We start from the raw sequence: 25,599 nt of genomic DNA, 5'->3' as shown, positions 1-25,599 counted from the left end.
ATATTAAATTGAATTTTTTTTCATTGTTTCATTTAATGAATAACAACGAATAAATACTCATTTTAATCAATAATTTAATTGTTTTTTAGTTAAAAATTAAAAGACACAAAAATGGATGCATATAAATGTTTCGATTGAGTCCACCCTTTCCAAAGATCTTTTTAAAATCAGCACCTCGAAAAAGGAAATGACTTCAAAAATAATCACCCATATGAAGTCTGAAACCACAATCATGAGCGATGAGTGGAAGATGTGCGAATGTTAAAAAATCGTTTGGATACGAACATATCGCTGCATGATGCAAAATGAATTTCGCGGATCCAGCAAACAAAGCATGAACAAACACGATTGAATGGTTAAAAAAATTTTTTCAAAAATCATTCTCACACATTTGGAGTTCAAAATATTCTGACTTTAAATCAGCTTGATATTGGTGATTATTTTTGAAAACATAACATTTATCGGAGTGTTTGTAATAATGAAAATTCATTGTCGTTGGATTTATAATTTTTATTCAAATGTGAATTGTTTATCAATCATTTCAAAAGCCCTATAATGACTGAAACAAATTGAAGATGCGTCATAAAATGAATCCATCACTTTTTTGGATTAATTTTAGATTATTCATAACAATCATTCTTCTCGAAATTTTTGATAGTCAAAATCTAATTTCGATAATAATCACACATATCGTTATGGAAATTAGCTTCGAAAGAATTAATATCTTTTAAATTTCTGAATTCATCAGAGAGCAAAAATCAGAAAACATGTAAGTCGAGGAAATTAAAAACAATTCAAACAATTACAAAGAAAAAATATACGGTCTTATTCAAGAATCTGTAAAAAATATCTGATTTGTCACTAAAGAACATGAAAAAATTTTTTATAAAACAACTTATTGCCCTTCAAATATTCAATTTTATTGTTCGTTATTTTGAAAGCTAAATGAACATTTGTTAATTGAAAGAGTGATGATTATCAATATCAGAATAGGGAGTCACAAATCCGGGACATATTACAAATCCGGGAAAGTGCATAAATTTCATGTTTGATAAAACTTTTCGCTCATCCATTTGTTTCAAATTACATAAATGAATCATTTGAAGTTAAAAGAATTGCTTTTTTTATATTACACTGTTCGAAAAAACCCTTTATCTTCAGATTTTTTTGAAACACGAAATCTGAAGATAAAGGGTTTTTTCGAACAGTGTAATATAAAAAAAGCAATTCTTTTAACTTCAAATGATTCATTTATGTAATTTGAAACAAATGGATGAGCGAAAAGTTTTATCAAACATGAAATTTATGCACTTTCCCGGATTTGTAATATGTCCCGGATTTGTGACTCACTAAATATTTGAATACAGATATCGCATAAAATACCGGACATCGCACAAAATACCGGACAAGATCGATTTCTCAATAACCACAAGTGGAATAATTCTGACTATTTTCCTCAAAATATATCTCATCAATACAAACGAATTTGATATACAAAACTTTTAAAGCAACTTCATTTGTGCTCAGAAAAAATTAATGATTTATATCCCGGAGAAATAGGATTTTAAGTTTCTCCGAGTTTTTAATAATCATTTTTTTCTGAGCATGAATGAAGCTGTTTGGAAAGACCAGTATATCAATTGAGTTTGTATCAATGAGATATATTTTGAGGAAAATTGTCAGAATTTTTCTTCTAGCGGTTATTGAGATATCGATCTTGTCCGGTATTTTATGCGATATCTGTATAAGTAAATTTTTGCATTTGGACAATTCAAGAATTCTAATATTTTCTGTATGTGCTAAGCCCACTCAAAATAATTCAAAAGAAAAAGAAAACTTCTCTTTCAACATTATTATTAAAAATTTGGATTATTTCAATATTCTAATTAATGGTAATTGTTTGTTTAATTATATATCAGATCAAAAATAAAAATGAGTGATTTTGTTGTTGCTGATATCGGACTTGCAGATCTTGGACAGCGCATTGTTACAATTGCAGAACATGAAATGCCAGGACTTATGCAAACACGTGAGAAATATGCCAAGGATCAACCATTGAAAGGCGTTAGATTGAGTGGAAGTCTTCACATGACAGTTCAAACAGCTGTTTTGATCGATACACTTAAAGCACTTGGAGCAACTGTCCGTTGGTGCTCATGCAATATCTTCTCCACAACCGATGCAGCAGCAGCATATGTTGCATCAAAAGGTGTGAATGTATTTGCACGTAAAGGCGAATCTCTGGAAGAATACTGGCAATACACCGCAAGTGCTGCAATGTTCCCAGGAGGTCTTGGACCACAGCAAATTGTCGATGATGGTGGTGACATGACCCTTTTCCTCCACAAAGGATACAGAGCCGAAGATGATGAATCAACACTTTCAAAACCAGAAAACGAAGAAGAAGAATGCCTGTTCAAAGCTATCAGAATGGTTTGGGACAAAAACGGAAAAGGATGGTTCCATAAAGTTGTTCCCGAAGTTCGCGGTATCAGTGAAGAAACAACAACAGGTGTTAACAGATTATATGCCATGAAAGCTTCAAAATCATTGTTGATCCCATGCGTCAATGTGAATGATTCTGTTACAAAATCAAAATTCGACAACGTTTACGGATGCCGTCACTCATGTGTTGATGGAATCTTACGTGCTACTGATGTGATGCTCGCAGGAAAAGTTGCATGTGTGTGTGGATATGGTGATGTCGGAAAGGGTTGCGCAGAGTCATTGCGTGGACAAGGTGCACGCGTTATTGTTACAGAAATTGATCCAATTTGCGCATTGCAAGCATGCATGAGTGGATACCAAGTGATGACAGTTGAAGATGCCTTGCCAATTGCAGAAGTGTATGTGACCTGCACTGGAAACAGAGATATCATCACAGCTGAACATATGTCTAAAATGAAGCATATGGCCATCGTTGGAAACATTGGTCATTTTGATAACGAAATTGAAGTTGGAAAGCTTATTGCATGGCCAGGTGTCAAGAGAGAAACCATCAAGCCTCAGGTTGACAAATTCACATTCCCTGATGGACATTCAATCATTCTCCTTGCAGAAGGTCGTTTGATGAATTTGGGATGCGCCAATGGCCACCCATCGTTTGTGATGTCCAACTCCTTCACAAATCAGACACTTGCTCAAATTGGAATTGCCCGTGGTGAATTCAAAGCTGTTGATGTCTACACACTTCCAAAGATTCTTGACGAAGAAGTAGCACGCCTTCATCTTCCAAAATTGGGCGCAAAATTAACAGTTCTTACACCTGCCCAAGCAGAATACATTGGCGTCAAAATTGAAGGGCCATACAAGAAGGAAGAGTACAGATATTAAATTTGTTGAGTTTTGTCTTATTCATGTGTTAATTTATTTTTTGTGCACTTTTTGTGAATAAGCATTTTTTGTGAGGTCGATGTGTTTTGAGGTGTTTGAGCCTTTTGGCCATACTCCTCCGCTCCCTCGAAAAATGCTTTGTTTATCATATATTTTTTCAAACTTAAATCAATAATTGTGTATCAATAATAACTTGTTTATGTGAAATTTGAGAAAATTCCTCAAGCCCTTTCAAGTTAAGATATAAACAAATCATTATAAAAGCTCATAGTTTTTAATTCCAATTAATATGAAACGCAAATTGAATGACATGTCAAAATTAGTTCAATATTTATAATTTGTTTCCAACAAGAACGTGATTGATAGGAATGAAAATGAGACGAACGAAGAATCCAACAAATCCAAGAACAAGGAAACCGGCTCCTGTTGCCAATGCAATTTTGGAGAATTCTATTGAAAACCAAAAACAATTATATAAATTGATATATATATATTTATAAACATATTATATATATATAACCTTTAGCATCTGGTTTTGTGCAACGATTCCAAAAACGAACTGAATCTCTTGCAAATTTGCTTAACGGACCAGAAACTCTTCGAACTTGTTGTTCCATCTAATAATAAATCACGACTATAAAAGAAAATGAATGATAAACATTTTGAAACAAGGAAGATGTGAAATAATAAACTTTTGATTATTTTATATCAAAAAATGGATTTGATCAAGAATTTGATTTATTATTTGATTTGAAAATTTCATCAATCCAAATTGTGCATTTTTTTGTGACGTAGTATCTCAATAGAAGAAATATTTCCAGAAAAATCGCATTGGGAACACTTCCAAAACTTTCCCTTTGACATTGGCTTGCAACTATGATTTTCATCATTTCCAGATTCACTTGAAGAATTTGAGATTTGATCGTGTTTGAGAAGATGATCATCAATCTGTTCTTGATTAAAACGAAAAGTTTCACTGCACTGCGGGCACTTCCATTTGTAGAATATTAGTTTTCGAATTGCAGATGAAGTATTCATCAAATCTTCAGTCTTTGAGGTGATATTTTTTGCATCATTTTTCTTTTGCGTTTTGATACTCTCTTTGTGGTTCTGAGATGAAAACACTCGGACTTTCCGTGCCGGCGCTCCACTTTCAAGGGATGAATGAAGTTGCTGTATCGATCCCCATCTTAGATATGAAGTAATTTGAATACCTTTCTTCCTTAAGTTGCTCGATCTGTTGATCAATTTTCTTTTTTGCCTCGCAAGCATCCGTTTTCTGGACGATGCTCTTTCATGCTTTATTGTACTTCTCCTAGGATCTTTATTTCCCACTCCTCTGATGCTTTCATCTTCATAGCCTGTTTGACTTTCTTCAGAATCTGAATCTGACAAACTGCAGCTGTTTGCTGCCACATCTCCAAACACATCCGGAGTCCATCCAAAATGTGCTGCCACTTCCCAGTCAGGAAGCACTCTAACGGTACATTTTGGGTTCCTATGGACAAAGCGCAACATTTCTGTAACAAATTTTTCTGATTGCTTTGAAGCGTTCTTGTGCTGAATTGAACTTTTTGCATTGAGGGCATATTGTTCAGAAAGATTGATAGAGTGACTTGAAGAAGTATCTGAAGGAAACTCCAAGCCTTCATTCAAGTCATAACTGGAAAGAGCTTGTTCTGAATCGAAAGTGGAGTTATATCGCTCCACCAATGTTCTGAGAATTTGTGGAAGAGTAGAATCTGCTGCAAGCTCCAATGGAAGCGGACTTCCAACTGACCGTGATCGATCTAATGATTCAAAAGGCTTTTGCTGAGAAGAAGGCTCATCCGTCTGCAAAGGAAGAAATTCAGGTAGCTCAACAGATTCGTCTTCTGACATTAAAGAAAGAGGTGAAGAGAAAGAATCAAATGAAGACGATTGAGAAGCTTGCTTTTTTTTTTCATCCTCCTTTTTGCCACACGAGTCTGCCAACGCAGCTTCGATGCTCCATCTGATGTAGATGGTTGAAAGGAGCATCGAAAGCAAATCATCTGCGTTATCAAAATGCAGCTGAATAGCGTCATCCACCAGAAGCCACTCCCCTGTTTCATCAGTATCAATACAATGAGCTCCACATAACAGTGTTTGCGGAGCAAGAACCTTGAAAGGATTAATCAAAAATGCCTTGCTTGTCTTTAGAAGCTTGCTGAATGCAAATGTTGATTGTGAAAAAATAGTGAAAGCAGATGGATACGAAGGTGAAGAATCAGTTGCATTTTGAGGAAAAGAACTCATTTCCGATGTTCTGCTTGTACAAATTGAAGATGAAGAGGAGGAGGAAGAAGAAAATATCTGCACTTTTTTGATTCCATTTGAAACAATCCCTGATTGAGCTGCTTGAGAAAGGATAGAGCTAGATGGATGAATAAAAGCGACAACCGAACCAGCAGCAACAGCTCCATATGGACTAACGGATGCTGCGGAAGATGAGGTACTTGCTTGTTCAGAAGCAGAAGAATCAGATGAAGCCGATGAATCTGAGGAAGATAGAGAAATCATTTCATTGCATTCTTCTGATTTCATTTCTTCGTTTTTCATCCTTTCCAGTTCGGAGTCGATGTCAGTTACACATTTCCGAATTAGCATCAGTTGCTTATCAATCACTGTTACACCAGAAACAGCATGGAATATCCACTCATGTGGATGTCGTATTTGATTGGCAGGATCGGGGAAAGCAAGTTGAGGATATAGTGCAAGAGAAAGCACAAATAACAGCAACGATTGCTCAGAAGATGACAGAGAAGAAAGCGAAAATGGATGTACTTTATTCACATCGATTGAGATATCAAAAGATGTGAGTTCTTCTTCGCTTTCCAGTGTTCTTTTTCGATTTCGTGAATGAATTGTTTTGTTAAGATGATGCTTGTGATTGGTTTCAGATGAAGACAGCTCGGAGCTTTGATTTGATTCTTCATTTTCTTTTTCCTTTTCATACAACGTTCGCTTCACTTTTGTATCGAACTGGCTCCAATGAGACTTCAAAAATTCTTTGTTTCGCATCTCTTGCAGCTTTTGTCTTATTGACTGAAGAGGATTCTCCTCTTTAGTACGCATTTCTGCTTGAAAAATGCTTAATCCAGCTTCCTCTACAGATGTGCTTTGTGGCTGATGAGAAAGATAAGGAGAAGCATCAATCATTCCACACTCTCCAAGAATTTGTACGAACTGCGCTTTCAAACGAAGAGCCTCGAAAAGGCGCTGCTGCTCAATGCTATAAAATCTGCACCAGTCCGTGGGATTCTGAGGAATATTGTGGAGAATTGGTTTTAGATCACTTGGATTGTTACTATCGTTTAGTTCATTTTTGTCGTTTGTAGAATTTGGTTGTTGTTTGTCCCATCGTGAAGAACGTTTCTCTTTTGTCCCGTGAGAAGAATGCTGACTGTGTTTATGATTATGAGCCCTACGCTGCTTTTTCTTTTTCAACTCTGCCCATTCATCCAAAACTTTAAGCAGCACAAATGGCTCACCTCGTTCATCAGCAAAAGCAGAAGCTGCTGAATTTTGCGCAGTCGTTGAAGAGGCAGAAAAAGAAGCCTGATGAGAAGAAGATGAAAGAGAAGGAGGAATAACCGACGTAGCACGCGAGGCTGAATCTCCTTTCAGCTGAAGATTCAAAAATGGTGATTGCCCACTCATCATTGCAGCTGCATTTAGCAGAATGTCTACAAAGCGAGAAGGCTTATCTGACTCATCATCTGCCTCGCTAAGTTCATTTTGTTCATGTTCATGTTGTGAATAATAAGAGTGCTTATTTCTGTGACGTTTATGATCTGAAGAGTTTTGCGGTTCATCGAATGAATCAGAATCACTTATATGCTTCCAAGAACGAACGGATTCGTCTTTTTCATCATCATCACAATCTGAACCGTAATCATTCTTCTTTGCAATTGATTTTCCGGATTGCATTGCTTTTCCGACAACACATCCAATCACAAGAAGCTTAGCCAACTGTGGTTCAATTGGCAGTTTGGAGATAATTGAACCCAAAACAGAAGGAACAACTTCTTGCTGACACGTATTTTCTTCGACAATCATATTCTTTTCATCCGTTGGAGGTAATTTTTTACTCTTCGAATCTTCTTCATTCGTTTTTTGTTTATCCTCTTCTCCTTCTCTCTCTTCCTTTGAGTACACATCCATAATCTTTACTGCACCCATTCGTTTCAGCTGCACCAGTGCTCCTTCCACAAGATCCTCTCTCATCTTCTCCATCATCTCAAAGCTCCGAGGATCGCCCAGCTGTAGAGACACAATCTTCAACACAAGAGACGTAAGAGGGATGCGCAGAATCTCTGGCACTGTTTCTGCTCTCATCCGCCCGAACTGTTCTTTGTTGTACAACCGAAAACACTTTCCAGGCCCAGTTCTGCCAGCTCTCCCTTTCCGCTGCTCGGCAGATGCTCGTGAAATCCATCCTTCTTTCAGTGCAGAAATGTGCGTTGTTGCATCAAATTGCAGCTGCTTTTCCAAACCACTGTCAATCACAAAGCGCACACCATCGATTGTCACTGACGTCTCAGCAATGTTTGTGGATACAATCAACTTTCGTGTGAAGAGAGGCGAAGGAATGAATATTTTATCCTGCTCTTCGATGCTTAAGGATGAGTGCAGCGGAAGAATGATCCAAATTGGAGAAAGAAAGATAGCTTTTTGGGTTGAAGGCAAGTCAAACGGGCTAACATCACCTGTTTCGTTCATTTTTGCTTCTTCTCTATCATCAAATTTATCATCATCGCTACCGTTTCTTTCATAATGATCTCTGCTTGAATATTCAGATGATCTTGAAGATTGCCTTTCACTTGTTTTATCTTTTCCCCTCTTTCCATCATTCACCATATTTCTTCGAAATTCCCCACCAGCAACTCGAACAGCTTGAAGAAGCTCCATAATTTGCTGCTGCCCTGAAACAAACACAAGAACATCACCCCTCTCTGAAAGAGGATATTCTTTTTCGATTTTTTTGAGCAGTCGGAGAACTGACAAGGAATTGAATGAAGGTGGCTCTTTATTAATGAATAAAAATGAATAATATACAAAAAACAAATGAATGCTGAATAAAGTGGAACGAAAGACAAAATAAATAAATAAATAAAAATATTCAAACATCAAATCAAAAATGATATTTTCCACAAAAATAATTTGAAAAAAAAAAGGAATGATCTCACATTCTCCATGACATCACACTTATAACTTTTTTTCCTTGTGTGCCTTCCATCTCCCTTTCAGATTGAATAGAAAGCGATTCACCAATATAATCCACTTTGATTGGATACAGTCCCCCAGGGACAAGCACAACAGGTGCTCCACCAAAGAAGCGAGAGAACTTTTCTGGAGATATTGTTGCACTCATCAAAATAACTTTTAATCTTCCGTGGAGATCACGCCGAGTGCGAACAAATGGTATTTTACAGCTTTGATGTTGATGATGCGATGTAATTGGATCAGATGCAGAAGAATAAATCAACGAATTTTTAGAGTTATTATCATGAGAAGCAATTGAAGAAGATATTCCAAGCTGCTCGAAATCTTCTTCATCGATTTCATTTCTTTTCTGAAGAAGCGAGCGCAAAATTGACAACAGAAAATCGCATGTGAGATGACGTTCATGAACTTCATCAATAATTATGAGATTGTAATCGTTCAGAAGTGTGTCACTTTCAAATTGTCTTAGTAAAACACCTTCTGTCGCAAAAACAATCCGAGTATCTTTCGTTTTTGATGTTTCAAATCGAATTGAAAATCCAACAGAGTTCCCAAAAGTGTTAAATGTTTCCATTTGAACTCTCTTACACAAAGAAACTGCAGATATTCTGCGAGGTTGCGTGCAAACAATGTGATTGTAGCCATCTTCCAACAAATATTGAGGAACCTGTGTACTTTTTCCACATCCTGTATCACCAGCAATGATCACAACATCATTTTCTTCAACCTTTCGAAGTATTTCGTCACGAGCTTCTCTAATGGGTAATTGCTGCTTTGTTTCAATAATTTTTCTGATTTTCTGGAAACGATCTTTTTGTAAAAAGTCTTCGTAAAGGCTAAGTTGTCTAAATATCTCAATTTTATCTTCGTTCTTTTCCTTTAAAGATGCGATAACCGCATGATTCAATCGATATCGTTGATTATATTCCTGAGGAAGATCTTGAAACACAACATCGAGGCACTTTCTATCATGTCTTTGAGTTTTTGTAGAAGAACAAGAAATATCTTTGTTTTGCTGTAAATTCATTTTATTCTTGTAGAATTTTTGAAATTGCTTAAAATCAAAGAATTCTCTATGATTTTCCCGAAACCACCAATCCTTGGTCCAACTCGTGTCCTCTTCCGCATCAGAAGATTCAAACATAAAACTTTATCAAGAATCAAATATGAAAGTTTAGAAATTCCTTTAAAATAGCTTTTAGAAAATAAAATAAAAAAATAATTTAAAAAACAATTTTGATATGGGACTTGAAAATGATTAAATTACACAAATGCCAAAATAACTGAAACAAGATTACAAATAAATAAAGCATGACTAACGTTTGATATTATCTTTGCCTTTTTGTCTTGTCATTTTTTAAAATTAGCTCTTGTATCTTTTTCTGATGTTTTTCTGTCTCGGCTTTCATTTTTTGAGTTTCTTTTAGCAAATCCATCTCAAATAACTCATCTTCTTCTCTACTTAAATAGCGTATAGCGTATCGCTGTAACAGAGTAAATCCAGATTCCATTGCTTGAAATTCTTCGTTTTGCGTCAAAATTTCCTGTGACTGAATTGGCTCAGGAGTGGAAATTGTTGCAAAATCAGCAGATGACACAGGTGTTTGAAAAGCATTCGGAGTTCGCAGAATTCGAGGCGTCAAAGAAGCAGACGGAGAAGCAGGCATGTTTCCAGGCGAGGCAAGCAAATGCTCGTCAAAGTCGTTCGTTAACAGCGATTTGTCCCTCAATATTTCACGCTGGGCATTCAAAGCTGCCTGTTTATCTTCATCGTCCTCAACTTCATTCATCATCTGCTGAATCTCTTTTGATTCGTTAATGATATCTGCCACTTCTCCTTGGCCATCCATATCTTGTGTGCTGAATCTTTGCTCTTCTTTTGAAAAATCTATTATTTCTTCTTCATCATCATTATCTTCTTCTTCTTCTAATTTTTGGTTATCTTCTTCAATTTCTTTATCAAAAACACCTTTTATTTCATCCAGCGAAAGAATCTGCATCTCACTTGCGCCTCCAGACAAAGGGCCAAATCCTTCTTTTCTTTTCTTTGAGTCAATTCCGATGCGTTGCATTTCATTCGCTTTTGTTGCATTCACATTATCCCCTTTCAAATGATCAAAAAGTTGATCTTCTAATTTTGAACGGTCTTTTTCTTCATTCTCACCAACACCCAAATAGCTTCGAACATCACGAGCACGAACAAGGTTTGAACAAGTAAAGTCTCCTTCTCTTGTGACAGCTGCTTCCACTTTCCTCTTCCAAATGGCGCGCTTCAGAATGTTCTCTTCCACCGTTGCCGTCGAAATCAAGCGATACACATGCACTTCTCTTGTCTGGCCAATGCGATGTGCTCTGTCTTCTGCCTGCGCATCCATCGCGGGATTCCAATCAGTATCATAAAAGATTACAGTATCTGCTCCAGTCAGATTCACTCCAATCCCTCCAGAGCGCGTTGACAGCAGAAACTGGAATATCTTCGAGTTGCTGTTGAACAGCTCCATCAGCGATTGCCTTTTGTCAATTGGTGTGCTTCCATCCAGGCGAAGATAGCGATATCCGTGATGAGACACAAATCCTTCCAGAATGTCGAGCATTCGAGACATCTGCGTGAAGATCAGGCAGCGATGGCCGCCTTTGCGGAGCTCGCTCAAAAGCACTGCCAGACACTGCAGTTTGCCACAGTCGTGTTCGAGAAGATGAGACGGAGGAAACTGCAAAGCTTGTCTTGTGCGAACAGCTTGGGCAAAAGGAATAGTCCATTCTTGACTGATTGAGTCGTCGGGATTGACAAATGAGGAAGAGTTGTTGATTGAAGTTGAATGGATCGAAGGATATGAAGATGAATACATGTGCATTGGAGTATTTTCCTTAGACGATAAAGAACAATGCGGTATTAAGTCTTCTAATGTTGAAGATGATAAAATCGGAGAGGAAGAAGAAGATATCTGAGAAAGTGAAAAATTCTCTTTAAATTGAGAAGAATGAGGCAATGAAGCACAATGAACGTTAGATAAAACTTTTGATTTATTATTCGTCAATTCTTTGTGGTTATTTTGTGCAACAATTGAATTCCAAGCTCCAAAAGCACCGTTAATGTTATCATTGATTTCTGATTCTAATGCATTTTCAGATTGATTTTCGTTATGTCCATCTGAATCAATATGTTTCTCTATCAAACTATTTGACACACCTCCACTTACTCGAGTGACAGGAAGAGTTCCAACAGTCCATCCTCCCTTTTCTGACTGCTCAACACACAATTGAGGCGCAAGTGACACAGGAGTTGCTTCAATGAATAAACGAGAGAATGTGTTGATGGATTTTTGAGAGGCAGATGATACACACAGCGATGAACAAGAATAATCAGAAATTGAAGAAGAAGAAGAAGAAGAAGAAGAAGAAGAAGAAGAAGAAGAAGAAGAAGAAGAAGAAGAAGAAGAAGAAGAAGAAGAAGAAGAAGAAGAAGAAGAAGAAGAAGAAGATGATGATGATGATGATGATGATGATATAGAATTTGAAAAAGGATTTAAAATGATTGGTGAAGCAACAGCTTTTGGCTGATGAACAACGCATTCACTGAGGAAAAATGGGGCGTATGACAAATACGATTGATAAGGAAGAGAAACAAGATTGAGAAGAATGTTGGTGCAATCAAACGCTGGATGAGATTGGATTTCTATAATTTCTTTGGAATATTCCTTGTTTTTATTTGAAGCAGAAGTTTGAGAAGAGTAGAATAAAAAGGAAGAATGAAGATTTTGTGGTGATGCTTTTGAATTTGATCGAACAATTTTTGATGAAAAAGATTTTTTCTTTGACAAATCTTTCTTTTTCGTGTTGTTTTCATTGATAATTTCATTTTGTTCATTAATTTGTTCTGTTGACTGTTGCATCTCTTCATCAAACTCCACATTCGACCATCTCATTCGCGTGCAGACTCTCTCGTGAAGATGAGCAAATTGTGGATGAATTGTCCTTCCATCACGTGAAAGCAAGCAACCACAGCACAAATGTCCACTTAATGCTACAAGATTTGACTGCTCAGTGTGTTCTGAGCTGCGCAATTCATAAACTTTTTCCATTTTGAGCCTTTGAGAAGATAATGTCTTTCTTAATTGAATTTTATCCGGCTTGCCTTTTGCTTCGTCTTCTTCTGATTGCTTTTTAGTGTTCATTGAATTTGAACGTGTTATTGTTTTTGAAGCAGAAAGATTAGCAGAATTTGATCTAACTAATTTTTCAACCTGAGAGCGACGAATTGGTGAAGATGAAGGCAAACCAGAACGTTGAGAAAATTCTGACGTTGAAGAAGTCGAAGAAAAATCTTTTGTTTGTGATTTTTCCTTCATTTCCTGATAATCTTCGCCGAAAAGTTTATTTGTTTGTGAAGAATTTTCAATTGAAGAATTCGTTTCAAAATATTTATCAGAATCATCCATATAAATCGGGCTTGCATAAACTGAATGGCTGAGGCTGTCTAATTCTTCTTTTGGCATTTCTGAAGAATTTGTGAAAAACGAGTTATTTTTTGTATTTTTCATTTTCTCTGAAGAAGACACAGAAGTTAAAAGGGTATTCTCCATAAGATCACTTGATGGCTCAATATCTCCATAAATAACAGCACCAGCTGTTTTTGAATTCTTTTTCGCTCTTTCAACAATCTTCGCCCAATCTGAAGCTGCAAAAAGAGATTCTTCATTTTCTTCTTGTTGAGGAGTTGATTGAATTACAGATGATATTTTTGAAGAAGAAGAAGAAGAAGAAGAAGATGATGATGATGAAGCAATATTTGACTGAAGAAGATTTTGTGTGTTTTTTGCAATGCGATTCATAACAGGCGTGCTTGTCGCTGAATAAACAGGTGAAGCGTGAGAAGGCGAATTTTGTGTTTGTAAACCGAAAAATGAGGAAGGTAATTGATCGAATGAAGAAGGATTATCAGAAGAAGAAGAAGAAGAAGGCGAAGGAGATATAGTTGGAGAAGAAGCTGACGAAGATTTCTTTTTCTTTGATTTTTCAGAAGAAATTGAAAGTGAATTTGAAAACTGAGAAGAATTTTTCATTTCTTTCTCTTTTATTTCTTCATTCTCAGCATCTGTTTCGTCTTTAATCAATTTTCTTATCTTTTTCTTTTTCGAAGGTTCATTTTCTTCTTCATTTTCTTCTTCTTCTTTTTGTTTGATGGATTTTCTTTTCACTTCAGCTGTTTCATTCTTTTTATTACCAACCTTTTTCGCTTTAGATTTTTTAATAGAAATAATCTTTTTCTCTTTCTCTTCATCTTCATCATCTTCTTCTTCATTTTCATCTTTCAATATTTTGGCTTTATAATTTGCTCTTTTCTGCTTTGGTAATTTCTTCTTCGCTTCTTCCTTTTGTGAATCATCATCATTTTCTTTCTCTTTATCTCTTATCATTTTCTCCTCTTTATCTTCATTTCCCCTTTCACAAACCTCATTTTTCACATCAAATTCTTCATTTTCTGTTTCCCAATGGATTTCCCTTCCTTTTGAATTCACCGCCAAAGGCAGCCCTCCTCTCAGCAGCATCACACACGCATCACTCACAACAGGCATCACGTTCTCTTCTGAACACCTCATCCGATTTTCATTCAGAATTTCTGTTAATTTCGCTTTTTCGGCTTGCAAAGAGCGAATCTTGCTCGTTTTCTCTTGGGCAAATGAAGAATAACTTTGTTTCAGAGGAAGGGGGAATTCAATTTCTTGCTGTTCAAACGAGAAAACTGTGTTTTCTTCATTCATTTGAAGCAATCCAGCTGCAGAAGAAGAAGAAGAAGAAGAAGAAGAAGATGATGATGATAATCTAAATACACCTTCTGAAAATGCTTCTTTCTGATTCTTCCTCCCTCCTTTCTTCAGATTAACACTCGGAATCCATTTCTTCTTCTTCTTTTCTTTTGACAAACTTCTCCCTTTCACAGCCGTTTCTTTCCCACCAGCTGAATTCTCTCTATTTTCCAAATACTTCTTCAGCCCTTTCTTTCTCGTGTTCACAATTTCATTGTCTACCCTATCAATCACGTTCTGCAGCTGCTTGTTTGCTTCGTTTCCCAGTTCAATGATTCGATTTGCAACTGCCTTTGAGCCCGGAAGCGAAGAAGCGCCGGGAAGAGAAAAAGGAGAAGAAAGAGGAGAAAATGCATTCTGCTGGGCAACATCACGGCAGGTGAGGGTGAGGAGAGCGAAGAGACGAGGAAAAGAGGCTGCGGAGGGGAGAGAAAGAGAGGTGGAAATAAAAGGAGGAAGAGGAGGAGGAAAAGGAGAGGAAAAAGAAGAAGAAAGAGGAGGAGGAGGAAATGAATAGTTTTGGAAGGAAGAATTTGATTGAAGGGAATACTGATGATGAGGTTGTTGAAGCGGATAAGTTGAAGAAGAAGGAGAAGGAGAAGGAGAATTAAATATTGAAAAAGGAGAAGGAAGAGGAGAAGGAGATGAATATTGAGGAGATAAAGGCGAATATTGAGGAGGCGAAGGGAAATAAGATGAAGTTGATGCAGAAGAAGAAGAAGCAGAAGCAGAAGAAGAAGAAACATGAAGTGATTGTGAATAATCTGTTAATTTTGATTTGTTTGAATCAAAAATTGAAGAAATCGCAAATGGATTGATGTCAAATGCCTCCATCGCGCGAAGAGCGGAACTGAATGAAAACGAAGCGAAACGAAGCGCCGATGAAAACTGGGCAGCCAAAACAGGGTGAATGTGCTGTGACAGCATCTGCTTCAGAAGTGTGTTGTCATCAAAAAAGAGATATTGAGAGGGAAAGGAATATTCTATTTGATTTAATTGGGTGTGGCGAAGAGGAGAATTTAGTGGATTTGAGGGGGAGGAAATGGAATCAGAGGGAAATGAATGGGAAGAAGAAGAAAGAGAAGAAGGAGAAGGAGAAGGAGAATATGAAGAGAAAGGAGAGAAAGGAGAAGGAGAAACAGGAGAAGCAAATTGATCTTCAGCGAAAGGAACAAGAGAATAAGAATATTCAGGTGTTTTGATATTTCTCTCAATAGAAAAGGGATTCTGTTGAAATGAAGAAGAAATTTGCTCTTCCTTTTGAGCTTCGAAATCTGCTTCTTCAATCAGATAAGGCTGTGCAGGCGAAGAAGCCAAAGGAGAAAGAAGAGGAAGAGAAGAAGGAGTCAAATGAAAGTGAAGAGAATCCAAATGGAGAAGAGGGAAATGAGTGAAGAACGAGCGGACAGGCGAGTCAGAGAGGATGGTGAATGCACAAAGCGGAAAAGAAGGGGCATGCTTCGTCAGAGATTGAATGCTATCTGAGTCAAATGGAGAAATCTCCTCTTCATTCTCATCGTTTAATCGCCTTATTGACTTTTGTCTGTCTTCAGTTGCATCGATGTTGAGCGGGGGGAGCACCACAGGCGACAAAACAGGCGGCGCTTCAAACAGATTCGGATGGTTGCACACTTTGCGCAGCTGCATCAGCACATTGCACAGGCCCATGTAGTTTCCGGACGCCAAGATTCGCTTTGTCTCTGACGCTGCCATGAACTCCTCGTACAGCAGGCGCTGTCTGGAGGAGAGGGGGCACATGACGATATGCTCGTGCTTGGCTGGCAGCTGCTTCTCCACATCTTGTTTCAGTCTTCTCAGAATGAACGGGCGGAGCACATTGTGCAGCCGTGCCACAATCGCCCTGTCGACATCTCCGTTTTCGTCTCCAGCGGAAGAAAGAGGGTTCGCAAACCATTCTTTGAACTCGCTCTGTGAGCGGAACACGTCTGGCATCAGGAAGTGCATCAGGGACCACAGCTCCATGACTGAATTCTGGAGGGGAGTACCTGTCAGCAGCAGCCGCCTTTGCGTATTGAACCGCAGCAGCATCTGCCAGCGCTGCGTCTTGAAATTTTTGATGTTGTGCGCCTCATCCAGGATGAGGTAGCACCACTGCTTTGACCGAAACACACGGTAATCTTGTGTCACCAGCTTGTACGACGTTACACACACGTGGAAGGAGTTAGGCCGCGACCAGCCTTCTCTCTTTGCTTTCCGCTCTGCCGCTGTGCCGTAGTAAGACAGGATCTTAAACGCCGGGCACCATCTCTTCAGCTCCACCTCCCAGTTCAGCAAGACCGACGAAGGGACGACAATCAAGTGCGGCCCCCAAATCCCCTTCTCACACGCCAAATGTGCCAGCAGCGCAATCGCCATCACCGTCTTCCCCAGCCCCATCTCGTCAGCCAGGATGACATTCAGCCCTTTCTCGTACATCGTCGCCAGCCAGTCGAGCCCAATCTGCTGGTACTCGCGCAGTGGCCCTGGGCCTCTCAGCAGAAAGGGAACGGGTGTGTGCACATTGGAAGAGGCGAGTGTGCACCCGGTGGGCGCTGCATCTGTTGCAGTGGCACTCACACGGAGGATCATTGAGTGAGGGGAGGAAGGGGCGGTTGGGGGGAGATCGGAATCTTCTTCGGAGAAATTGTTCGGAGAAATAGAGATGGTGGGAGTGGGGGAAGATGAGGAGGGGGAGGAGGAAGAGGATGAGGATGATGAGGAAAGTTGGAATTGGTTGCTGGAGTTGGATTCAGATGTTGTTTTGGATGGAGATGAGGATGTTTGCGATGTTCCACTTTCTTTCACACATTCATTTGCTTCTGAAGGATTTGTGGTGAATGAATTTTCAGTTAATTGAGTTGCAACTTTCTCAGTCTCTGCTTTGTTTTCATCAGAATCATCTTCTTCTATTTGTTTTTCCTCTCTTTGCATTTGAGATTCATTTCCATCTTCCATGCTCATCATAGAAGTTTCATTCTTTTTCATCAAACTTTCCTCTTTTTCTTCCAAAGTTGAAGTTAATTCGCTTTGTTTTTCTGTTTCTTCAACAAATCTGTCTCCAATTTCCATTTCATTTTCTTCATTTCCTCTGTCATAATCCAAATATGCAGAATTATACATTTTCTTTAACAATTCTTCGAGTGGCAATTCTGCATCCTTTTGCAGTGCATCAAGCTCATTTCTGTCTTTTCCTCTTTTTCCCTCTTCATCTCCCATCAAATGCCCTTCTCTTCCTCCTTCTCCTTCTTCTCCTTCCTCCTCTTCCCCCTCCATATGAGCGGCGATGTTGCTGCTCCACGACTCCATCTGCCTCACAAACGACTCAAACGACTGCGTCTTCACCTGCGACAGCGCCTCCTCTTTGCGCACAGCGTGTTTCAAAGCCACGTATTCTTCTGCTTCTCTCCAGAACTCCCTCACCATCGACGCAATCGCACCGCATATCTCCTTCCTCTGCTCCTCAAACGAATGCTCTTTCTGCTCAAAGAACTGACCGAGTGATTTGTGAAGCTTCTGCAACTGAATGCGCCGATAGCGCCGTTCAGACATCACATTTTCTGCTTCTTTTGACACTTCTGACGAAAGATGCTGCCAAATCGTGTGTCTTTTGGATAGTTTGGATAATGTGAGCTGGTGGGTTGAAATATCTGGTGAACCGATGGAAGAAGAAGAAGAAGAGGAAGAGGAAGAAGTTGATTGAGAAATATCATTCAAATGCAGCTGTATCAAAGAATTTCCTTCCGATTTCACACTCAAAGGAAACTGTTCTTTTGCGTCTTCAAAGAAAAATATCTTCTCTTTCAATGGCAAACGCGATTTATTCCCCTTTTTCGCTTTCAGCTCAGCTTCTTTGACAACCTCATCTGCCTCAAGAACATCTTTCATGAGTCGCATTTTTGTTTGATAAACAAGCATTTTCGTGGCGATTCGTTTGAGCTTCGCTGCTTTTTCTGCATCAAAAATGATAACAGAATTTTCTTCTGTTTTATTCTTCTTCTTCTTCTCTTCTTCTTCTTTCTCTTCTTCTTTCTCTGGTTTTTCCTGCGTTTCTTCAACTTCTTCTTTCTCCAATATATTTTTTATTTCATCTTCTTTCTTCTTCTCCTTTTTGATCAAATTTTTCTTTTTTGATTGAATTCCCTTCTTTTTTTCTGTTTCTGTTTCTGTTCCACTTTTTGCTGAACGAGTTGCAATGTTAATCTTCTCAAATTGCTTCCTTTCCCATTTCCGCTTCTTTTTCATTGAAGATTCATCTTTTTCTTTTTCTTTTTCTTTGTCTTTTTCTTCTTTTTCTCCTTTTTCTCCTTTTTCTCCTTTTTCTTCATCTTTTTCTTTGTTTTCTTCTTTTTCATCTTCATCATCTTCTTCTTCATCTTCTTCATTTTTGTGCATATCATTCGAACTTAACACCTCTTTCTTTTTCTTCGCCTTCATCAACTTTGCTGAATGAAACAGAGATGTCTTTCTCTCTCTTTTTTTCTTTTCTCTGTTAAAATTCTCTTTTCCTTCATCCAAAGGCAAAAGATGTGGAAAATCATTGGAATTTTCTGAGTTATGAGTCTCATCGAAATTTCCTTTCTTTGTGTCTTCAATGCTTTCGTTTTTAATATGAATGCTTTTCTTCATCAATGCAATCTTCTTCTTCTTCTTCTTCTTCTTCGGTTTTCTCCCTTGTTTCTTATGATTTTCAATTCCTGATCTTTCTGCTTCTTCTTCATTTCCCTGTTGTTCATCATTGTTAAATACTAAATTATCCATTGTTTCTTCTTCCACATCTTCAAATTCTCTTTTTTTAACATCAGAATTCCGTTTGGCCATATTTCTTTTGAAAGCTGATGCTTTCGAAGAAATATCATCATCAACAGCTTTTTTCTCTTCATTGTTTTCCTCTTTTCCTTTTTCGAGTTTCATTCTCTTTCTTTTGTGTTCTGTCTCTGAATCTTCTGAATCTTCATTCAAACTGCTTTTTTTCTTCATCAATAACATTTTCTTTTTCTCATTTTTCTGAATGTTTTCCAATAATTTGCCATTTTTCTTCTCTTTCGCTTTTTTCAAAGAAGAAGCCGATTTTTCAACATTTGATGATTTCTGTGAAAAAGGCATTGATTTATGAGGAGTCGTTTCTTTGATTGTTTGTTTCTTTTTCTTCTTTTTCTTTATCTTCTTTATCTTCTGTCCTTTTGTGTCTTCTCCTTCATCTTTTTCTTCATCTTTTTCTTCCTCTTCTCCTTCCTTGTGATCGCTTTGGCTGTTTTGCAACGGCAGCTGCTGCGAAAGAGCTATTTCGATGCGCTCGCCCAGCGAAACGGTGCGGCGGATGGGCGAAATTGGCAGAGGAGAAGAAGGAGGGAAGATTGGAGAGGGAGGGGTGGAGGGAGTGGAAGGAGTTAATGGTGAAGAAGGAGAAGAAGGAGAAGAAAAAGATGAAGAAGAAGAAGGAAAAGAAGGAGAAAATGGAAAAGAAGAAGAAGAGAGAAGAGAAGCAGATGAATAATTGGTATTAATTGGAGGAATCGAAGCAAATGAAGACGCATCACAATTTTGTACCAGTTCAAGCATCGAAAGCTCCTGTAAGACAAGTTTTTTCGGTTTCGGCCTCATAATCTTTTGCACTGGTTTTGCCGATTGCTTCTGTTTTTTATCGAAAGCTCCTATTTTCAGCTTGGCTTTTCTGACTGAAGACACCACAGCATCAGAATAGCTTGCCTCCAGCATGCCCAACTGATCAGCCGTTCTTCTTTTCTTCGAAGGGCGCCCTGAATTAGAAGAGAAACCTGGTGTCTCTTCAGTCATTGCGCTGCTGATGTCTCGGAGTCCTCGTGAAAGCAAAGTGTGACCAGGTTTCGTTTGTGTTTGATTGCATGTCGATAAATTCTTGCTCGTTTCTTCAGAATCATCAAGATATGTCAGTTGTGTGCAATTATCTTCTTCTTCTTCTTCTTCCAATTCCCCCTTCGAATCACTTTTCCGAGTTGTCAAAGTTTCTTTCACTTTCTTTTTCGCTTCTAACACGGCATTAACTCCCGCTTCAATTTTTATGTTCAACGGCTTAAAATATCGCAAAAGCGTTGTCTGAACGCTTTGAGTGCTGGTTTTTGTTCTGCTGTGATTTGGCAGAGACTTTGCTTTTTCCACATTATCTTGTTCGCATCCATCAAATTTTGAGATTGAATGGCTCACTTGCACTTCGTCCATCAATTGAGGCGTCTGTTTGAGTGACGAATTTGAGCACAGCGAAAAAATCTCTGATGCTGCGCATTGCCTTTCAGAAGCTTCTGCATTGGCTTCGAATGTATTCTCATGATATCTTTTGGGGGAGTCATCGTCGAAGACCAATGCACTTCTGCTTTTTTGCCACCTTGACCTTTTCAAATATTCTGGTTCTTCTGTTCTGCAATGAATAAAAAAAGAAAAAAAGATTGAAAAAATCAATGCAAAATAGAAAAAGCACAATTACTCACACAAACAGTTCACTTCCACTGGAATTTTGTTTCGATTTTGACAAGCCATCATCTTCTTGACTATCACAACTTTCACAATTTGCAGTTTGGTCTATAGAAAAGTCACCTTTTTTAGAGTTTATAACACTTTTCTCTGATGTTATTGGACTTTTTATTGGAGGCAAATTACTTTCATAAGCACTGTTTAACTGCTCCATAACAATAAAAACAGGATTTCACTTCTCTGATAATTTTAATCACCTTTGCAATCCCAGATTTTGCAATACACTAGTATATTATATGCCAAAATGAGCGATAAATCGTGCGTAACACAATATTCGGGCGTTAAACGATAAATATTAATTTGTTAAAATACGAATATACTTTTGATCGAATTGGGTTTATTTCACAAAAGTTTTATTTGTTCGATTTTTTTTTCTAAAAATATGGCTTTGTTAAGATGTTTTTTGATATTTTAATTTTGAACATAAAATTTTGCTCCTCGAAAAATGTGAAAAAAATTGTAAATGCAGATTTGTTTCATTAAGGGATGAGTCAATGCTTGTTTAAGAGCCATCTGTCAGAGATATTTGAAAAATACCACTGTTGCATCGGCTCATTGTCTTGCACGATATCTGTTCGATTTTTCCTGTTTGTTGTGGTTCTTGTTTGTGGAATTATACGGCTTTATTAGTGATTTGAACATAATTCTCGTTTTTCATTTGAATTTATAAAACTGTCGAGCGTGAAAAATGCTCAAAAGAAAATCGCACAAAAATGAAGAAAGGTATTGTGGACTGGAAAACCAAGGTTGCACCTGCTACATGAATGCTGTTCTTCAATGTTTGTATCACAACATGTTGTTCAGAGAGGTACGTGCTTAATTAAATGAGATCTGAAATAATTATTTCATTGTGCAATTCTTAAACAAACGAAAGATTATTTTGCAAAGTTATTCGAAACGAGGGACTCTTGCTAATGAGCTTCGAGATCTTTTTCGAAAAATGAGTTCAAAGAAATTGTTTGCTGAATTTCGCAGCATACGTATCTCAATTTATGATCAGTGATGAAAATTTTTTTCAGATGCTCAACAAATCGCATTACGAAAGCAATGGGTTTTCAAGATGATGATGCCTTGAGACAACAAGATGCAAATATTTTTTTTCTGAATGTTTTGAAACTTCTCCAAAGGGACTTGAAAGTATATGAATTTTTGTTAACGATTGCTTTCATTTATAAGTTTTTTCCCCCACATTTTTTTCAAAAGAGCACAAATTTGAATGGAGGGCTGAAGAAGCTGATGAGAGGCACGACGATTACGCGAGTGCAGCCTCTGTCGAAGGGAGAATCCATTTCCACCTGCGTTTGGGAAAAGTTTTACAGCATCTCGTGTGAGATATTGGCATATTATTGTATATTTTATATGAATTTTATAAAAAATTATTCCAAAGAGTTACTGTCAGCAATCATCGCACACTTGAAGAAGCGCTTTTCTGGACGTTTAGAGATGTTGATTTTGTCGGAGAATCGGGAATTGTAATCAAGGGAAAGAAGCAGGACGCCAAAAGAGTTTGTTAAAGTGTTGATTTTTTTTTCAATGAAAAGAATCTGCTTAACAAATGCAATGATCGTTTTTTTAAATTATTTTTTTTTTGTCATAATAAATATTTGAACTGAAAACAACATCTGTTTCTACTCCATTTCCCTTTTAGCATTCATTTATTGCTTGTCTTCCTCCCGTTCTCGCTTTCCATCTGAACAGATGGACATTTGATGCGAAGACACATAAGATGACGAAAGACACTTCGAAGTTCTATTACCCGCAGGAAATTGACATGAACGCATTTTGTGAGCTTCCTTCGGATTTGGACTGTGAAGCAGGAAAGCGGCTGAAAGAAGAGAGAAAAAGAAGAAAGAACTTGAAGCTGCAAGTTAAGCGACAAGAAGAGGGAAAAGAAGGCGCCAAAGAGATAAACAAACAAAAGAAGTTGATTTCCCCACGGATGCAAAAGAACAATTTTGAAGCTACGCCGCTGTTTCTCTATTTGCATTCGTTGGTTTTATCTGACTATTCGTACAGCAGCCAGATTGAGCAATTGATTGAGCGTGCGAGCAGAAAAGAAGAAGCTTCAACAAAGTTATCGGAGCCAATTGCAACAACTTCCCCATCTTTGTCTTCAACAACGCCAATTTCTACTCCTCCTCCTCCATCCCATTCTCATTCTCCTTCTTCTTCTTCTTCTTCTTCTTCTTCTTCTTCTTCTTCTTCTTCTTCTTCTTCTTCTTCTTCTTCTTCTTCTTCTTCTTCTTCTTCTTCTTGCAACCGTTTGTATCACCTGAGTGCAATTATCCTACACTCAGGCACAAACGAAGACGGACACTACATTTCGCTTGTTCGAATACCCACTTTTTATAAAAATGGGAAAAAGAAGAAAGATGAGTGGCTGATGTGCAATGACGAAGCAGTGGAAAAAGTTGAGTTTGGAAGCGAGGAAATCCAGATGCTTTGTTACGGAGGCAGTTCAGATGAGGTGGAAATGAAGGAAGAGTTTGATGAAGCGATTTGTAGAGAGGATGCTGGATGTTGCAAAACAAGAGAACAGAAAAAGGAAGAGCTTGAAGCAGCTCGAAGCGATGAGAGATCAAATGCAGCCGAAGGCGAAGAAAAATCAAAGAAAGAGGCAAAGACAACTTCATTTCTTTTGTTTTATCTGAGAAACGATTTGGAATATGAAACGATGAGAATAAAAGATGGATGGATTTCAAAAGCAGAAATGTTGATAAGCGAATGGGGAAAAGAGCAATGGGAAAAGAGTTGTTCCTTGTATACATTCTCAGGGGAATGTGGGGCATATGAACTTCCTCAATTCTCTTATTTGTGCAAACGGGTGCAGCAGCCGTGCCATTTCACGAAGAAACAAATTAACCTTTTTTCGTCTTTGCCTTCTTCTTGCTGTGAACTGCAAATGGCTGGCTATGAGCTGAAACGGAAAAAAACATAATAAAGTGAAAGGTTAGGCAATGAAAAAATGGATTGGAAGCAAACATGAGATTTCAATGCAAATGATGTTGAAACGCGAAATGCAAAGAGGATAATGAAATACTTGTGTTTTTTTATTTTATTTATTTATTTTTTTTTTTTTAAATGAAAATTATAATAAAATGTTTTCGCATTAAAGAAGAACTCAAAATAAATATTACCATTCGTAAAAAAAATCAAATGTTTAATGATAAATTATTCTTTTATTGACTATGTCAAAATAAGAATGACATTTATAATGAAATATTCTCAATCCAACTTTTCGAATTTCACGAAAATAGAAATTTCTTTATCTGAAATCATTTATTTCCTTTCTTGTGAGATTGAAAAAAATGGGAACTTCATTTATTATCAAACACAGAGTTTTTGTCTTTACAAATAAAATTTTTTAAAACAACAAATGTTATAATTTTTGACCTATTTTATTTAAACTTTCTATTTTCTTTTTTGTCTTCTGGGACAAAATCCTCTCTTTTTTGAAAAAACAACACTTTGTTCCAAACTTTTTATTCTTTTCATTTCAAAATAAGTCAAGCATTCTCAAGCAAAAATGTTTCGAAAAATTAAAAAAATGAGAAATTTGGGTGATCATTAAAAAAATCACAACTCTTTTCTGTGTGTTTGTTTTTTTAAAGGCAGATTATCATTGGAAAGAGATTTTGTATTCAAATGCGAAATTCTTCACACCTATTTTAAAAATCAATCTTTTCACTTCAACAAGGATGAAGATATTTTTTATAAACCTTTTCATTTTTCAATGTTCTTTTGTTGATTTCAAAGGGAAATTTTCTGTTCAAAATTTTAGAAAGAAAAAATTTGATTTCAAAAAAAAAAAATCACACATTTGTTCGAAGAATCTGAATGAAACAAAATTCATAAAGTGAAAAAATATCGTCACAAATGCACTTTATCATATTAACAAACAAAATTGAAAATGTCACAGTTGAATCAAATTTCTGTTCCCACTCACGAAACAAGACAAAAATGAAAGTTGAAACTTGTCAATACTGTGCAAGACTTGCAAATGCAGTTTTTAGAAGAAGAACACAAACTTGATCAGAACATGATTGTTTTATTTTATTTCAAAAGCAAACAAATAGAATTTTTCAAAAGAAATTTGCCATTTTTGAATGATTATCAAAATGAAAAAAAAAATCCTCATTAGATTTATTATTTCAAAAAAGAATTTTTTATTATTTTTTTTTTTTTTTGTGAAAAGTCACATAACATACAATCACAACCAGGTATAGTCACAAAAATGTGTGAACAACACGATGTGATAACATCCCATTTAGGTTGTATTTGAAAAATAGAGATTGCAACAGAATGTTCATTTCATCAACTCCATGGAATCAATATTTAAACAGTTTAATAATTTTAATGAAAAAATAAACATATGGGAAAAATTTTTTGAAATTTTATTTGACAATGAAAAATTCTGATTCTTGAATTTTCGTTAAATATATATTGCTGAACGCTGAAAAATGATAATATAGAATTTTAAGAATTTTTTCACACATTCATCTCGACCATTGGCTTTTGAAGCGATTGTCAAACATCAAATATATGAAAGAAATTAATTTGACAAATGGCAAAAAAAGTTTTTATAATCTTAGAACAGAATCAAGATGTGATTTTAACGATAATCACACGTATAAGAAAAGAAAGTTGAACAAAAGTTATCATATTTGTCATTTGCACAAAATGAAGAGACATTCTTTAATCAAATACA

General features: G+C 37.0%; 5 protein-coding genes across 5 annotated transcripts; 2 read left to right on the top strand and 3 right to left on the bottom strand.

Moving 5' to 3' along the window:
* The first annotated feature begins 1,914 nt into the window (after nt 1–1,914).
* MONOS_10059 (S-adenosyl homocysteine hydrolase 2) lies at nt 1,915–3,661 on the top strand. Its single transcript, XM_067862469.1, has one exon. It carries the CDS (start codon nt 1,933–1,935, stop codon nt 3,331–3,333), a length of 1,401 nt encoding a protein of 466 aa, XP_067735467.1. The 5' UTR covers nt 1,915–1,932; the 3' UTR covers nt 3,334–3,661.
* MONOS_10060 (putative transport protein Sec61 subunit gamma) lies at nt 3,586–4,049 on the bottom strand. Its single transcript, XM_067862471.1, has 3 exons — nt 4,026–4,049; nt 3,854–3,967; nt 3,586–3,783 (listed from the first exon to the last, which is right to left on the bottom strand). Exons 2-3 carry the CDS (start codon nt 3,948–3,950, stop codon nt 3,665–3,667), a joined length of 216 nt encoding a protein of 71 aa, XP_067735466.1. The 5' UTR covers nt 3,951–3,967; nt 4,026–4,049; the 3' UTR covers nt 3,586–3,664.
* Nucleotides 4,050–4,085: 36 nt separating this feature from the next.
* MONOS_10061 (putative Methyltransferase protein 13) lies at nt 4,086–9,798 on the bottom strand. Its single transcript, XM_067862472.1, has 2 exons — nt 8,563–9,798; nt 4,086–8,381 (listed from the first exon to the last, which is right to left on the bottom strand). The coding sequence occupies exons 1-2, from the start codon at nt 9,722–9,724 to the stop codon at nt 4,096–4,098; spliced, it is 5,448 nt and encodes a 1,815-aa protein (XP_067735465.1). The 5' UTR covers nt 9,725–9,798; the 3' UTR covers nt 4,086–4,095.
* Nucleotides 9,758–21,206, bottom strand: MONOS_10062fu10063 (putative Helicase domino). The gene is made up of 2 exons (XM_067862473.1): nt 20,855–21,206; nt 9,758–20,778 (listed from the first exon to the last, which is right to left on the bottom strand). The coding sequence occupies exons 1-2, from the start codon at nt 21,043–21,045 to the stop codon at nt 9,909–9,911; spliced, it is 11,061 nt and encodes a 3,686-aa protein (XP_067735464.1). The 5' UTR covers nt 21,046–21,206; the 3' UTR covers nt 9,758–9,908.
* Nucleotides 21,207–21,393: 187 nt separating this feature from the next.
* MONOS_10064 (putative Ubiquitin carboxyl-terminal hydrolase) lies at nt 21,394–24,008 on the top strand. The gene is made up of 6 exons (XM_067862474.1): nt 21,394–21,699; nt 21,766–21,848; nt 21,911–22,028; nt 22,095–22,216; nt 22,279–22,396; nt 22,540–24,008. The coding sequence occupies exons 1-6, from the start codon at nt 21,580–21,582 to the stop codon at nt 23,827–23,829; spliced, it is 1,851 nt and encodes a 616-aa protein (XP_067735463.1). The 5' UTR covers nt 21,394–21,579; the 3' UTR covers nt 23,830–24,008.
* The last annotated feature ends 1,591 nt before the right edge of the window (nt 24,009–25,599 follow it).

This window comes from Monocercomonoides exilis, assembly GCF_001643675.1.
Source record: "Monocercomonoides exilis strain PA203 chromosome Unknown scaffold3-2548433, whole genome shotgun sequence".
Taxonomy (NCBI): Eukaryota; Preaxostyla; order Oxymonadida; family Polymastigidae; genus Monocercomonoides; species Monocercomonoides exilis.
This window is presented reverse-complemented; position numbering and strand designations above follow the sequence as displayed.